This window comes from Phasianus colchicus, chromosome 4, assembly GCF_987193195.1.
Source record: "Phasianus colchicus chromosome 4, bPhaCol1.hap1.1, whole genome shotgun sequence".
NCBI classification, from domain to species: domain Eukaryota; kingdom Metazoa; phylum Chordata; class Aves; order Galliformes; family Phasianidae; genus Phasianus; species Phasianus colchicus.
In genome coordinates this window covers 42111540-42129033 of record NC_143439.1, presented here as the reverse complement: position 1 = coordinate 42129033, position 17494 = coordinate 42111540, and the positions used below count along the sequence as shown (strand labels likewise).

General features: G+C 38.6%; 1 protein-coding gene and 1 long non-coding RNA gene across 5 annotated transcripts in view; one reads left to right on the top strand and one right to left on the bottom strand.

The window, feature by feature from the left end:
• LOC116238909 (uncharacterized) overlaps positions 1–11063 on the top strand; it is a 60275-nt gene extending 49212 nt beyond the window's left edge. Inside the window, exons 11-13 of one of the 2 annotated variants that reach the window (XR_016466139.1) lie at positions 752–866; positions 7143–7209; positions 8612–11063. This is a non-coding gene — a long non-coding RNA (uncharacterized LOC116238909). Of the gene's footprint in view, positions 1–751; positions 867–7142; positions 7434–8611 lie in introns of those variants that run through there. The other variant, XR_016466140.1, reaches the window with a different exon arrangement.
• BANK1 (B cell scaffold protein with ankyrin repeats 1) overlaps positions 1–17494 on the bottom strand; it is a 129491-nt gene that overhangs the window by 22469 nt on the left and 89528 nt on the right. For 2 of the 3 annotated variants that reach the window (XM_031608836.2, XM_090139326.1), the window contains 2 exons: positions 2830–2926; positions 1005–1289 (listed from right to left, as the gene is read on the bottom strand). In XM_031608836.2, the coding sequence (XP_031464696.2) occupies positions 1005–1289; positions 2830–2926 (382 nt within the window). The remainder of the gene's footprint in view (positions 1–1004; positions 1290–2829; positions 2927–17494) is intronic. The other variant, XM_031608837.2, reaches the window with a different exon arrangement.

Sequence of the window (17494 nt, the reverse complement as noted above, 5' to 3'; positions counted from 1 at the left end):
TCTGCAGTAGCAATTTTATTCTGTTTCTCTTTGTTTTGAAATCTGCAACTTCCTGCATAAAACCAGCTTTTTCCTTCACGGTAGAAAACAGGAGAAAAACCAACCTCAAGCAGGTTATAAAGCTAAAAAGCTATCTCTGGCTACTTACGTGAACATCAAAATCCTTCATTGTGCTAATTCAGGATTCTATTAGATTATGCCACATTTAAAAACAGAGTTTGTGCACACACTTACAGGTGGAGTCCATGACAAGGGTTTTCCTACGTGGTTTTTAAAAGACTGCTATTTAAGCTTGAATTCTTTTGCATGCTTATTTTTTCCCAATGAGAGAAAAAAAGATAACAACTTCTGAAATAGATGCAAATAGTATTTTCTGCTTCTCATACTTGAATCAACCCACAACTGAACATCTTAGATTTTTACTATTGGGCTGAAATATTAAAAAAAAAAAAAAAAAAAAAAAAAGACAGTCAAGGCATTTCATTAAAAGTCACAATTTCTCCTTCTCCTTTCTGTTTGTAACACAATATAGTGTTTTATTTCTAATCACAACATTGGCTAAAATTAAGTAAAGTACTGTGTTACTTCATTCTCTCATTTCTATATTCTTTCTGTGAAATTACAAACCTCATTTAGTCAAGATAGCATTTAATATTTTTAATGTAAATATTTTTAAAAAACTGAGAAAAAATACAAGTTCAGTGTTTTATCTCAGAAATCTATTGTAAATCCAGTATCTCATGTTATTTAGCACCTTTCTGAGATGTGCAGAGTGAGGAAAAGCTGAAACCTGAACCCAGCAGCCCACACCACAGTATCAACTGATCTACCTGGTCATGAAGACCTTGATGCAGCAAATTTCATAGGTATGCTTGTGTTGCAGAATTAGGGTCATACTGCCTAACTACTACTATTAGAAGTGATCGTATGCAATTTTGACTGCAGCACTTAATGTGTTTGCACTCATGTTTGTATCTGCGGTTATTTTCCTCCCAAGATGATACCTTGTGACAAATGGTGCAGCTCATCCTGTCTCAGGGTGCCAGGCAGATTTCGAGGAGGAGGTGGGGGCGGTTTCTTGTAGAAAAAGCATTCTCTGCTGTTTTCTTCATAATCACAGTCAGGTATGCTGGCATACAAATTGTCAGGACTGTTGACAAAGGTATAGGAATCTTCCTCCTCAGTTTCCTCTCCACTGTCTTCTACACCACCTTTCTCTTCCTTATCCACCTCAGCTTCTTGTTGACATTTTGATCCAATTCCATGTTGATCTCCTGGGTTCTGCTCAACTTGTAATGTTAAAGAATGTATTATTTCATTTAACATTTGCTATCTTGAAACATTTCCCGTTTCAAGGATTCCCACAGAACCAACACAATGGCTAATAAAACTTTTATGAACTAATGCAGTAGAAAGACTGTCAAATACATATTGCCAGTGATCAGCTTTTAAAATATTTACCAAATCAACAGTGGAAGTTTTTATTATATTTTGCTACTCTGGTACACAATATCTTTGTGCACACAGTATGCTAAACTTTTCTGGAGTTATTGTCAGAATGAGATCACACACACTTACCTTGCCTCCATAATTTGTATTACTTGATTTTCAGTGCAGCACAGTGCACTACTTAGGAAAACAAGTTACACAGTTGTGTGAGCTATGGCTTTGTTTTTCTGCAGTGGATTTTGGATGCTTATTTATATCTCCATAAAATGAAAAAAGCACTGCCCTTGGAGACATGGCTGTACTTCTGAGAAATGTTGTGGGGCTTCTACATTTTCAGGGGGCTATGGACCACAGGTTCAGCCAGCGAAAGGATGAACTTTCAATACTATGTACAGCATCAAGATTTGGGTAGCCTGAGTGACATAAAGTAAACCATACAGGTCTGTCAGCAGAATTACAGTCAATACAGAGCTGGTAATACAGAGCCCTTTCCACTCTGAGTTACCCCTTCCCTTGGGAAGGCCTTTATTTCACCACTGATTAAAGTGGGAGATTAGGGCATGTAGCTGACTAACATGGCCAGCTGTTACAATTTACATTCTTTTTCCTTGCATCTACCCTGAGGTGCTCCTATATACAGAGGAAACGTGAGAGACAGTAGATACATATCAGGGCTAACAGATTTCTAACCTACATTTTCAGTGTCGATTATATTACCTAGACATACCAAAACAGCAAGCTTAAACACAGCAAATAAGAAATGCCATTTATACACAGAATATGAAACAGTTGGAAAGATACAATTGCCAACAAACAGATAAGACAAAAACAAGATAAAGTTTAGTTTCATAAATCCATGATACTGTAAAAATATACCTAACTACAAGAGACTATAATCAGTAAATGCAAATAAATAACTGCACTTTTCAAGGGAAATACATATGATCACACAGATTTGCAACGAACTCATGATCTATCTGTGTTTAGGTGCATGAAGATCAAGATGCAAAATGCCTACTACCTGTGCTTCCACACAGGAGTTGCCCACACCTGTAGGCAGTGTCTTCTCTTACATAAAGGTTCCCTGAGAACCTGGAGAACTCAGCTGTTTTCTAGATGCGAAGCAGAGACCAGAAATTTGCAGAATTTACCAGGAACACTGTTTGCACTGTGACTGTCTCATAGAGTGATGATTTTGTCATTCCAACTGAATCCCTTGCTTGCATTTCCCCATCTCCTAGGACATCTGTTCTCCTCAGAAGTAGAAATAACATGGAAATTACAAGTATTAAAATAATTTGGCCCCTGTGTTTGTCAACAATCCCACCCAATGCAGCACACAATTTGCTACTGAGAAAGATGCATCCCTATGTGACTTACTCACGGGTGGTTGAGCTTCCATACCTCCCATAAGCATGTAAGCATCCTCATATTCCTCTTCCTCCTCATGGCTGGTGAAATCATCAGTTGTTTTAATCTACAAATCAAAAAAGAGTAAGGCATATTTTTTTATTTTTTTGGTGATATCATTCCTAAATAAAGCCACATAAGGTCAACAAAGAATCAACTATTCTCAGAGGAACAGCCACATTTTTTTCTATTGGTTCTGTCAAAAAATCTTCAACATTTTACTAACTGTAAATAGGAGACTGAAACATAATGCATTCACAACTAAAGCAGTAGTACAGACAGAAGGAATGCGTGTAAAGGACACAAGGTACTGCCATGAAGCGATATCCAAGGAAGGATTCAAGCTAAATCATCTCTGCTCAGCACTGCACACGGCTATCCAGACATTTCCCAGCTTTACTCCAAACTCCAGAACACTCATTGGTAATGAGAAAAATCAGTAGCAGAAAAACAGAAAGTCTATAGGACATTACTATATAGCTAGAGGGTGCACAGAGTACAAGAAATCTCTGGAGAGCTCATTACAAACAGCTCCTGAATCCTAATGGTTTGTACCAAAAGCCACATATGCACTGAAAAACCAGAAACAGAACTGTAAAGCACATTAGCATTTTCACCTCAATGCCCAAATGAGGCAAAACACTGTTTCTTTTTTCCTCTAGAAAGCTATTATATTCAAAATTTGGCTCAAGAGGTCAGAACAATTGGTTCTCTAAAATGTTATCACTGTAGATCTTCAGGTAGAAGAGGTAGAAACTTGCCTCATCCATAGCCGCTAAGAGCAGACTAGTAATGCAACCACAGACATTTCTCTTGTCTTAAAACTTACAAAATGCACCTGTTAAGTGCTGATTTTCAGAAAAAAATGGAGTCTTGAAAGATGACTGGTTTTTTTTTTTCAAAGAACTGAGCAGGACCCCAATTCCTGTGAGAACAAAATACAAAACTATCCTGTGCAGGCACAATCGAGACCTCAATAATTATTCAGGAATTTTGATGCACAAAATACTAACTCTATGGGTTTGAACACATTAATCCAGAAGAGTATATGGAGACAGTGTGCTCCATACACTACCCAGTCTGCAAGATTAATTATAAATAGATGAGGAGACAGAGAAGTCAAGAGAGATTGATGATATCTTTCCACATGCTGCAGACACTGATTCTCACAGTCCTGTGCCAGATTCTCAAGAAGTTTGTTCCGTATTCTGTTAGCCTGGCAGCTACAGCCATTGGGGTAGAGTGGCCTTAAATTAAGTTTGTTATTAAATTAATACCACTAATATGAAATAACCGAGAGATGTTCAAGGCCAGGCTGAATGGGGTCTTGGGTCGCCCGATCTACTAGCTGGCAACCCTGCCCAGAACAGGGGGTATGAAACTAGATGATCTTTAAGGTTCCTTTCCAACACAAACCATTCTGTGATTCTATAATTAATATCAAAGGGTGAAAGGGGGGGAAAAAAAAGAACTATAATTTCTAGGGAAGCGAGAATGCCTTCTTCCCTGCTGCTCTGTTACAAAGACTGCTCATGAATGCCAGTCCTGCAGAAGTGCTTTCATCAGACAATGCATCAGATGCCTCCCTTTCTTGCTTTTTTTTCCTCTCCTCTGAGAGTATTGTCTAGATCTTCACTAAGTTATGTCTGCTCCAAGCAATAAAATATTAATCTTTGTCTTTTGTGCCTAAATAGAGAACCCCATTCTACTTGAGCTTCCCCATTGTTTATCTGGTTCCCCTATCTTTCACAGAAACAGGATATCTCTAAGTGTCTTGAAGTTAGCTGCACGTGCTTAAATGTAACTGTTCAACTGGGAAGAAAACAGGTCTTCTGCTGTACTTCTTGTGTCACGCAGATGATCTTTGCAGGAGAAATCAAGCAAGCAGAGCTCTAGATGTAATCTCTCCCACTATTACAGTAGAGAACTGTTTCAGACAAATTCTTTCAAGATGTTTATCTTTGTGAACGTTACATATATATTGATACAGATATATAGAGGTCAAAAGGGAAACAGAGAATGGAGCCATAAAAACAAACCTTGTTAATTTTGGTGACCACCTTTGGTAAGTAGAGGAAACAATTGATACTTCCTTGTTTTCTTATTCAGCATACATATTTCTCAGCTGAAAGGAACCTAAGGTAACTAACAGAAAACCAGCAGAATAGATATACTTAATATGTATATTTTAAATCTGAATGTTTTGAATGATTGAAGGCCAGCTTAGTGGCTTCTCTGATAATACTGAATCTTAGAGAATTCAGGATGACAATCAGAAGTTTAGACACTTACTACACTTCCTAAAGGACATACAGAAAAGACGAAGAGATGGAGATTCTTTAACTAGATTCATATTACTTAATGTATAATGATTATGTATAATGTATGAATTAATCAGAAACCTCCTGCAACACAGTGCCCAGAAATGCCGTGCAGCTGAAAAAGGGGCAGCAAGACCAAAGGCAGTGAGTGTCCTTCTGTCCTTCCTTGTTTCAGGATGGGAAGTTACACAGCTGAATCAGAGTAATGCCATGGCTGAACTTGCAAATGCTTCCATGCCACCCTGAATGATCACATTTCTTTCAGGACTGGAGTGTTATAGGCTGTCACAGACAATCTATAATATAGAGTGTCACAGACTTTGAATGTAATAGCTCAGCCAGCACGATGTTCCTACAGTAGAATTTAGGGTGTGGTACAGAATATGCATACAGACTTGAATTTTGAAGACTGTCTGACTGAAAATAGCTCTTTGGTGTGCACTAGAATTTCTTAAGAATGTCAAGCAAGCATCAGGAGGAAGAACTTCCTTTAACAGAAACCAGTATTATGGAAAAGATAGAAAAACGTTGTTGCTATCTGTATGGATCTGCTAATGAAGGACTACTAAAAAGGGCAAGTGCGAGTCAGGAAGTAAAATTTGCTTACTTTAAGATGCATCAGGAATATTGAAAGTGCTCTGACAGACCAATGATATTTTAAGTCCTAAGATTATATTTAAAAAGTATTTAGCTTCCTTTCAGCTACATATTTTAACTGTCTTTCTTAAGCCTTGTGTTGAGCTAAAGACTATCAAAACAAAGGCCAAGTTTTTGAACAGCTCCAAAGCTGTCTCTCTTATGCAAAGCTTGAACGGATTTACTTCAGTTATTTGTTTTGGAAAGCCCTTATTATAAGTTGCCAAACAGTGGTTGCAACTGTCACAATCCATACAAGCTTGCTAGAGAGATTGTGTGGAAATGCAAAGCCCAGATGCAAGTAGAGCAGTGCTTTTAAAATGACCTGCTGCTATACATGTGGGTACATGAATGCCTAGATCTTCCAGGTCGGTGCATCCTAAAGTAGCAGTCCCTATTTTCTCTAAACATCACTATTAATGAAAACAAAGGGGATGTAGGCCCATTCGCAGTTGCATTTTTCTTCTTCACTACTGACTCGAGTAAACCTGGAAGTAAATGTGAGCTTGGAACACTTCAAATCTTCATGGAATTGGATAAGAGTATGGCCAGCCATAAATCACCTCTTTGGATTGTGGAGCTGGGAGGAATTTGAAAAATCTTCCTATTATCTAAATTGCTAATGGAGTACTGAACAGTAGAGAAGAAAGGACAATTCCTTATGCAACTCTAATCAATATGCCTTTCCATTTTGACAATGAATTGTTAAAAAATAGCTTTATGCAAACGTTTCATATTATTTGTCATTTATCTTGCTAGCTGCATTTCATTTTCCACCTAAGTTTTCTCCTGCTGACCTTTGAGTGCCTCTGCTACACTTCTGAGTTTGCCCTCTGTTACCTGAAGATAGTTTTCACTATCTTCAGACTTCATTCTCCTATTTGAATTGATCTCTTGCTACACTTCAAATCTTTCCTACGTGACAAAGCAAATTTGCACTCCTTCGAAATCTACTGCTATTATTTCACATTCTCATTGTAAGAACTTTGTATATACAAACATATCCCAGACCATTCTCATGAATTTTATCTTCTGTCTAAACATCCTCAATGAGTATTTTCTGCTTGAGTTCAGAGAAAAGAATCCTATAACTATTTCCTTCCCTGAAAGTATCAAATCTTAACAGAGCATTTAAAAATACGTTGGATAACACCTCCTGCTGTATTCATTTCCAAGTTAGTATTTAAAAAAATCCTCACTATAGCTAAATCCTGTTTTTTGGTAGCCCCACAAGTTAACTGCTCACTTAGTCCTCTGATCTGACAGTCTCTGCAGCATACAGTCTGAGACACTAACAGCCTGCTTTTCCACTTTGGTTGTCCCCAGGGATGCTCAGCAAGTCTATCAGAACGTCTCTGTGATCTGGACCTCTGAGCAAGACTATGCACTGCTGGTAAACAAGCAGCATTTCTTCCCATTTCTCTTTGGCTTCATTTCTCTAAATGAAATTGCAGATAAACTCGTGCCTTTCCAGTTTGTTAACACATACCAATCACTACTGATAAGTATTTGCAATTCAGGAAAAGGGAGATAGCATAAGCAACCTAAGTCTCTATTTTTGAGAAAAACAAATTCTAATATGATCGTGTGAAGTTCTCTACTCCCATAGAAAGAAATGGTTTTCATCTACTCTACGCCTCTATAGTGCGAGGTGGAATATCTTATATAAATAAGTTGCAGAGAAAACTATGAATCTATTTTCCTAATTAAGAGTGCTGTTAAATAATTTCACCACCTTTTCCATGTGACTTCCTGACCTAATGGAAACCTGATCGATCTCTTCACAAATGGTATCCACAGAAAACTAGGACCATAGGAAAAGCCCAGCAGGTCTTCCCACAAAGTTTACTTTCATGAGTGCTAACCCAGACTGCAAAGACATAGAAACATATTCAGAATATTGTCACGTCACATCTTGTGTCCTACGTTGGTTTTTCTGATCTCAGGAGCACAACTGTATTTTCTTCAATGATCAGTTTGTTTCCTTACTGAATCATTTGTTGGTTTTGACTCTAAGGGGTTTATTTGAAAACTCAGTTTACTTTTTTTATCTAATGTTAAAGCGTAGTCATAATATATTTCTCACCTCTACGTTGCTTCCAAGTGTCTTCTACACAGCCAACTTTGCATTTTAACTTTTAGCTGTTTTTGGATGGGTGACACATCCACATTTCATTTAGAAAGGACTAAATTCTGCAGAAGGAGGATTAGATTCCAACTAAGTCCTAGTAGAATTATAATTTTAAGGCTAACTTTATGGAGCATTTCACGGTAGTTGCTGATGGACAAGTACTGTTGATAAAGAAGACAAAGTTATCTTCCAGAGAGAGCACAACACCAAGATGAGTGGAGAGCCCTTCCCAGAGACAGGGCTGTCCTTCTAGCCTGGGTGCATAAGATGGCCAATTCTGTGACAGCAGCTGCCAGAATTCAGCAATAACAATAAAATACTGCTTTCCTCTGCTACCAGGTATTAGGTGACATACTTGGGAGGTTATTTATTTCCATAGAAGGCATCACCTGTGCTCTGAAGGCTATTAAATAGAGGACTTCAATGCATTTCCAGATGATGCAGATACAGATCTATCAGGCAGAAACTGCAGAGGTGGGAATTGTGATCATCTTTTAGCAGACCACAACCATGGAAGTGAAAGAGGAGTAAAAAGGATGGAAATAGGCTAACTCCTCTCAGAACCTCAAGAGAGAAGAAATTGCTTTCTTCAGTTGGATATTTCCTCCATTTCTCTGTCACAGACTTAACAGACTTGTTTTCAAAACTGTATTCTTGCTTTTAGGATGGAAAAGCTGGAAAGAAACACAGCAGCTGGACGTTTCCCCAGCTCATTGCACACCTCTGACCTGCCAGCTCCACCTGCTTAGTCCCCAGCAGCAAGTGAAGTAGAAAGGACCATAACCACATTGCCATTTGGCAGCCATCTTCACAGCTATTCTTCCTGCTGTCTCACTCTTGGCATAGTCCAGCCAAGACAATGCCCTCTGTCACTGGGTCTGCCACAGCTTTCCAGAATGCAAAGAGAGAGAAGAGAACCAGATATGCTCTAGCAGATCTTTTCCATTTGCACCGTCAGTACTTTCTGAAACATAGGCAGACAGTTTGGAAAACACTTTCATTCAGTTCTACCTATATCCCCGAGCTACAACCTGGTGACCAACCACTCTGATTATAAAAATTTTCTGATTCTCAAGTTTGCATATTATCCACATATTCTACAATGTTAAATATTCATCAAAGCACTGGGAGTGTTTAAGTATTTATTGCTTCTTTTTCTCAGGGCCCTGTATGAGTACCTGGAGAAAGAAGCCAGCTTCATAAAATTGATTGCATGCATCAGGACAGAACCAACGCTGCTGCTCATTATCTTTATTAATGTTAAACACTTGCACTACTCTATTGCCTTGCTTGATAACTCAAGCTTACAAAAAAAATCCAGATGATGAGACAATGCAGATTTCTCTAAAGCATAAGCTTGGTGAAACTCATTCAATACACAAAGATAAAGTCACAAAGATAAAAAAGAAAAAATCCACTTGGGAATAATCTGGTTTCAAAGCACTAGTTCTGCCGGGCAGGTGGGAAGAGAGGGGGTGGAGAGCAGTTCTGCTGCACATGTTCTGCCATGAAATGCTGAAACAGAACATGGTTCTACAGCAGCGTGGGCCGAGAAGCCTGTGGGCTGGACCCAGCCCTCAAAACACTTGAACTTGACCTTCTGACCTCAGTGAGACTCATCTTAGAAAACAAACAGCACACATTATCCTGGCAGCCCAAAAGGTTGCTTTCTCCTGCTAGCTCTCCAACTGCTGGAATGAGCTGCTCGGCAACGATGAACCCAGCCTTCTCAAGGAGTGTGGCTGAGCCATCCCTGATGCACTTGGTGCTGCTGTGCACAGGGAGGCCTTGGGCTCCCTTCTCCATTTCACCAGGGATGCAGGAGCAGGCGGGTCCCAGTGTGTGAGAGCAGCACAGTGCAGAGGCACATCTCAGGCTGTGCTCAGGATGACACAGAAAATGCAAGCAGTGTTGACACCTCTTAAATATGACCCTTATCCTCAGCAGTACAATTTTCTTTTGAAGGCATTTTCCTGTTGCTTAAGACTGCAGCACCATCTTTCCCTGAGCACAGATTTCTCTTTTTAAGTCATGCATGTGTATAATTTATTTATCTCTATGGATTTCAGTTTCACTTGGCCAGGTTCCTGCTTTACTCAGTTCACATCGAGAGTACCACAATCTAATGGGCCACCATATTTAACTGCTGACAAAACTATTCTTAAAAAATGAAAAAAACGAGCCCAATACTAAATTAGGTAGATAAGAAAGTATAACAACAGAATAACAGTAAAAATAATATTGTGATATTCACAGCAATTAATAAAATTCCTTCTTCATACAGTTTGCCAGAAGTTCCAACAGCTACCTTATCTTTTGCAATACTAAAAGATAATGAAGTGTTAGAACCCCACGTCAATGTGCTCAAGGCATATAAAGATACACAACTGTCAAAGATGCACAATTATACAGAATAAAAGAAATGAGACATGAAACGCTCCACTGCCAAAATGTAATGATTTTGGGATCAATTTAAAGTACATGTATGGTTAAGATGATCTGCAGCCTGTTAAGAAAATAAACAAAACTAAAACATCAATGGATACCCAACTTTTGGTTCAGCTGTTTTAGCACGAGCAAAAGAACTGCATCATTTGAAGTAATCTATTGTAATCTTGTGTAATAGCCTTTTGGGCTCTCATACTTAACAATTTCATTTGCATGTCTGCCTATAACTTTATCACAAGCAGATTTACCACACCACGTATCATCCAGCTAACATTCCTGAGTTGATCCTTATTTGCATCTTTATTTCATTTAACTTCACACTTTATCTGTATGCCTGTCTATCAATCTTTCTGAAACTTCTGAAACTGAATTTCTGGAAAAAAAAGCTCTGCCTTTGAACCATTTCATCACCATGGAGGAACAACCAATAAACACCACCACCAAGCTAAGTAAAAGTGCAGTGCGTATGTCTGTAACTGCATATCTTTCTGTGTTTTAAATGTCCATTTATTTTTTATAGAACCTTCGAAAGAGCACAGATTTGAAAGAAAAACATTACTGCAGAAGGGAAAAAGGGGGCGAGGGGTGGGGGTTTAATCACTGAACTTCATTTACTGTTTTATACAAAAATGCTTTTTTCAACCAAATCACTGCATTCTCCACTAGAAGAACTTTCTCTCTCCTAAGCATTCTGTTGTTCTCCAACTACTGAATACCAAGGGATTTTTCTTCTGAGTGTTCAAAAATAAAATTCCTCCTCAGACTCATTTTAGCTCATTTCTCCTTTAACAACAATTCTTGTTCCTTCACTTTTCACACACCCACACGACTCTCTGAAAGACATTCAAATCTCATAGAGCACTGATTCTACTGAACAAAATATCCACTGCCATTTGACAGGCTGTGTAATCACTGCAAGCTCCACAAAAGCACTTCCATCTCACCAACAGGTTAATTTTTCAATCTAGCAGAATACATTTTTTTCCTGCTTTTCTTAATTATTTTTTCTGGGCAAAATAATAACCATTCTCCAAAGAGCTTCTCTTTCATTTGATGACAGTTATTCTGTTTGAACTTTTAGAGTAGTTACTAAATTACTGCTCCCTTAGCAGACTATGGGGTAGCAGAGAGGAGGTGGAAGGCTCATTAAGTACAACGGATTGTGTAGGCTGCGAGAAAAAGAACACTTTCCATAAGGATTCCCCCCAGGAATTTGAATATTATGTGTAAGTATGGATGCACTGGGCCTGGCTAGGATGGAGTTAACTCTTTTCATAGTATGGTGCTGTGTTTTAGATTTGTTTTAGATAATGTCATGCTCACCAATAAAAATGGGGGAGGAAGAGGAGGGTGGGCTTTCTAGCTTGCAAGGTGGATGCTGTTTGGAGACTGGCTGGGCTTCAGACTGCCTGTGGGAGGTGGTGAACGACTTCTTTTGCTTTGCTTGTATTTTTTTCCCCTCTTTCCTTCACCTACTAAACTGTATGAATTTTGATCTATGAGTTTTCTCACATTTGCTCTTCCTGCTCTCTCTCATCCCACTATGGGCAGGGCAGAGGTGTATGAGTGAGTGGCTGTGTGGGAACTTAGCTGCTGGCTACAGTCAACCCACCACATCAGACAAGTATAACCCTCTAAAAAGGGACATGTGTGGCACAGCCTTTATTTCTAAAGCTTTTCAGGCTATGTCAGTATCAGTAGCAGCCACCACGCAACGAATGCTTCCTTCTGTCAGCTCATGACAGCTCTCCAGAAGCTGCTGTCCAGCTGAACACAACCCTGGCAAGGCTTCATCTGGGCCCCTCACACCTCCACAACTCACACCTGTGATGGAACAAAAAAATGCTCTATTTGCTCAGCTAAAAAGAGTCAGTTGCAGTGCCTGAGTGTGAATAAAAGAAGAGTTTTAGAACGTATACCTATTTATTCCTGCATTCATCTAATTTGCACATGCACAGAAATTTATCTGCAAAGGAAGAAAATGGTCATTGACTCTGAAGAACACTTTGATTCTCTTATTCAACAATAATATGAAAATATGAGAATGTTGGCTTTGTAAAGCATAATTATTTTTTAGATGACCATAATATCAATGAGAGCTGCAAAATTCTTCAGGGGTACAGTAGCTAAACAATGGTATCTGAGATGGAAACCAGACAGTGGAAGAGAAGACTTGCAGAAAAGTTAATGTTAGCACAACTGAAGAGCTTATGCTTAAAAAGGAAGAGTAAATATCTTATGTTTTGTAAGGTTTTGGACCAGTGACTATTTGGAAGGTAAGGAGAAGGACAGGGAAGGCCTTGAGCAAATAAACAAGCATACAGTCCATGAGTCTTCCAATCCCCTTCTAGTACAATGAGGATGAATACAGTTTGATGGAGAAGAGCATACGGTATTTCAAGATGTTGCGTTTCAAAACCCTGTGCTCAAGATTGCTTAAAACCATCTTATTCACTGGAGTCAAATGCAGTTGTGCCTATGCTACTATCAGAACACTACTATCAGAACATCTATGATTTATCCAGCTCTACATCAACAGTAAATTATTCCCCATATTCTGCTTTGTATTCTAAATATACAACACACAGTGTTGCTCTACAATGTTAAGCAGATGACGTACTTTATATCAAAAGAATTACATTTTGGAGGCTGATAAAGTCGCAGTGCAGCTTGTGTTCTGCATTCAAGTAACATTATATTGTAAGCTTTCTGATGGCTTCTGAGATTTAGCTCTTTCCTCTTGATCCTGCTGTGTTCCTGGAAATCTTTCTTCTTTCATAGAAACCAGCAGGAGTTTTGCTCTGTCTAGCCAACATTATTTTTAGAACTGAATTTAAGAGGAGTGGGATAAAGAGCCTACATCTGTGAAATGCCATGGTATTTCTAGAATAAGTTCCAGATACATGTGCTATCAATAGTCAGAGTTTTCAGATATAGGCATTTATATTCAGGTTATAAAAATCACCTTTACATTCCCAAACAATAGCTAAGAGAGGATGAGAAGACTAGTTGAAATAGCTGTTGTTATCTGTATTGCACTCAACTGTATCAATCAAAAGGCTACTGTCTTCAGGCTGTGTATACATACCAGCAAAAATTATCTACTAAAGCATTTCTTCTGTGGCGAAAATACTGACACAGCATGTGCTAAAATTAGACACTTAATGAGAAACAAAGACAGGAAATAAGGTAAAACACAGTTCTCCCCTCAAAACACATCATGTAAATTAGACCTCCAGTCAATCAGATATATTATTAGCCTCAGGAGAACTTTGTTTTCAAAGGCCAACCAAGGTCCTCTCAGTTTACTTAACTCTGTATAGATTAAAACTTGGTGCATATTTTGGCTTTCAGATATAAATATTAGAAAATTGTTGCTGGTGACTCTGGTTAATTGTTTTAGTTCAGGTACGTCACATATAAACTGAAGGACAGTGACTGTAGTCAAAGCAATTAAGAGCTAAACAAGAGACAGGCTCTGCTACACGTTATCTCCTCTTTTTGTAAAATGCAGATCATAATTTACAAACTCTATAAGCAAGTTTTAAGCCAAAAGAGGCAAAAAATCTAGTCTAACTCAGGTCAGTTTTGCACAAGTATGCAAGTAATATGAAGTTCATCTTCGTGGCTTTTTTTTCTTAAAGATGACACTGGCAACTTAACAAAGCAAATTTCTTTTCACTGATTGGCTGTGAGAAGCAGGAGCAACACTGTGTTTCACTTAAATGTTTCTAGAGAGAGAAACTCCTGATGTTAGAACAAAAGTTACACAATACAATACATGAGTTCACCAACAATAGGACTGAAAGAAGCAGGTCAGTTTGTCCTGGTCTTCTATGTTGTTTCCCTTTGCCTGCTCTCATATCTTAAGGAATGCATCTAGTTGTCTCTGCTCTATGAACAGCCACAAATATCAGTGTGCAGCCACTTCTTCTTTGATACTCCTCACAGAGCAGATAGATGTGACCTGTACCAGGGCCACTTGTAGTTAGACTCTCATGACCTTTTGGAATATATAAAGTGATGTGCTGTTTCTCTTGTTCCTGACTGCCAACAATTGTAATGCTACTTTCCATATAAAATCCATTAGCATTTAAATACACCTGTTATGTGCATCATTGCATGCCCTCTGAATTTTGTATGAGCAAATAAGGGTTGAACAGCCTAATGTTGAATTATCTGCTATATACCATAAAATCTGCCATTGCTGAAGAAAGGTTAAACACACAGGACTGTTCCACATGAAATAAATGCAGCCTCTGACTGATGGCTGAAATAAATCAAATGCTGCTGGAAGGGAGCAACTGGTTACCTGCTAAAAATTATAAAAATTACTTTTTATGGCATGATGTGCGTTGAGGCCTATTCAGCTTTGAGAGGGCAAGAGAGAAGTAAAGACAAATTATAACTTTAAGATACAGATATATATTATTTCTATTAAAAAATCTAATACTACTTTTTCATTTAGGGGAGAAACCAATCAAATGGGTAATCAGCTTTCTTTTATGCTAATGACATCAGTACTAGAAAATGCTTAGCAAGCACAGCTCACAAAAAATGTATTTGACAGTCATTTTAAAGGCAGCTGTTACTAGATTAGAACTTGATATGAATATGGATTTCAAACATAACATTTTCAGTGAGCACTTTCAGTTCTCAAGACCAGAAAGAAGGAGTGAAAAACAAAATAAAAGCAGAGGAGGACGGAGCCTAGGAAGAGAGAGAAAAAAAGAGAAAGCAGCTTATATCTGCTGCTCAGCACATGGCACCTACAGCACCGTGTTATTATTTAATAGCTGTAGTGTTAAGACTGCTGCAATTAGCTTTGCTGTCACTTATATTTTTCTAATTCACAGTCAGGATGCAGAAGCTAAGTTACTCAGCTTTTAATTCAGAGCAGTGGGCCAAATTTTTCATTTGGCAGATATACCTGCTACATTAGAGTAAAACATGCTAATGAACCTGGGATGCAATACATTAGGGGATTGTTTTTTCCCACTCCCATCTCTTTCCCAGACACCTTGCAGCCACTACCATCAATAATACAACACTATATGACAGAAGAGCAGTATGAGCAAATAGAGATACTGGAGCTAAGAGCAACTGGGTTCTACCTTATCACACTAGTTGTTTTTTTAAGGGAATTTTGTTTTTTCCTAACAGGAGATACAGTTGTAGATTTGTTTATTTGTTTTTTAAATGAACTATTTCCCACCTCCTTTCCATTTTTTCCTCTTCCTCCTGAACACCAGAGTGTAAAGGCTCGGTAGCTTTACAAGACCTCAGGAGCTGGAAGGTCCTCAGCAGCAGAGAAGAACGAGAGAAACAGCAACAGTTGGTCAGGAATCCCGTGTAATTTTTTTTCCCCTAAGGCCTCCACCAGTCATCTTGTAGCAGCTGCAACATGGGGAGGGTTTTAATACTTTAAATGAAACTCTAAAGCGTGTGTGTGTGTGTGTGTGTGTGTATGTATGTGTGTGTACACATCTAGCATGGTAGGAAGAATTTTTGAACCTAGAGGTCTATAAAATGCACCTATAAAAACTACTCCACAAGTTCCAGGCAAATGGACTCTACCACAGCTACCAGCTATCACGTCAAGGTCAGACATCACAGGAGGCCTCCTATTAGACGTGGCAATCCTGGCAGGCAACAATAACCAAGCAAGGCAGAGATGGTACTGTATCAACTTTACTCCCAGAGTACTCCCGTATTGTTTTTCATTGGACTGCTGAATGTCTTTGCCTAGTTGCCTTGTTTCTCTGTCACAGTGTGAAAATCTAATACTTTTATGAAAATCTAATACTGCGTATAAGCTCTGACACAATTCCTGCGATGGGCTGCTTTTGCTATTCATGTTTCACTGAACAAAATCAAAATATGTGCAACTTCACATAGCAGCACATGCTGAAAAAGTTTAGAAGCAGGATTTATTGCGGAGGTTGGAAGCTATTTTCAAATAATCTCTAATACTGAAGAGAGGCAATTTATTGTCACATCAGACAACTGTGGAGCATTGATAGATAGAACTCTGCTGATGAAACAGGAATGGGTGAAAAAGAAACCTTAAAATTCAACACATTTTTAAATCCAAAAGCTTTAGAAGACACCATTAAGAAAAGACAACGCTATTGCAGAGAAATTGTGGTGTGAAGAAAATAAAGAACACCATAACCTAATTGTATTACATGTGGGTACTTCCATTCCTGCCTACTGAACTTGAAAGGTTAATCTCCCCATAACTACCAGACAAACTATTGTGTTGTTGAGTGCTGTAAGAACCCCAAAATACCAAAAAAAAAGTCCAAAACGTAACCAGGGCAAGAGAGATACATGACCAATATTAAAAATATTCAAACATTCCAAGTCTTAGCATTCTGCACAATTTCTAGCCTCAGTATCTAGGTAGATAAGGTAGACTGATAAAAGAGCTAGAGATTGGCAGACCAAAAGGATATTGGGGTTCAAGACATGAATTCATCAACTTACTACATTGTGGAGCACTAGGCTCTAGCTAAATCACTGAAAACTTGCACAGGAAGAGATACCATAAGATCATGGGTCTTACTCAGTATGGCAGATACACGTACAGCTTCACCACTTGGCTGTGCCTGCAGTTCAGCGTCCTGTGGGTTACTTGTTGTCAGTGTCTTCTACCCATTGGTTACAGATTATTGCGTTCATATTTAGGAGCTCAAGTTTAATAAATGAAGAACAGTTCACAAGTACTAAGACCACCCCAACTGATTTCATTATTTCTTCACCACTGACTCAGATAGGATGGCTTCCCTTGAGCATAGCAGATTCTGCAGTCATGGAAGCGCCTCGTGTAACTGACACGATGAAAATACTGATGGAATATGAGCAGTACCTACATTTTCCAGCAAAAAGGCAGATGAGTAAAGTTTTGACACTTCACTAAAAACATTTCACTAATGATGATAGTGGTTTGGCACATCAGGAAGGAAGGGTAAAATAACTGAAACACAAGCACATTTTCTTGCTTTTGATCTTCTTCCTAAGACCTGTCCGAGACTGATAAGCCCCACATGTGCTGCCAGAAAGCAAATCATGAAACTGGAGTCATAGCTGAGAGGAT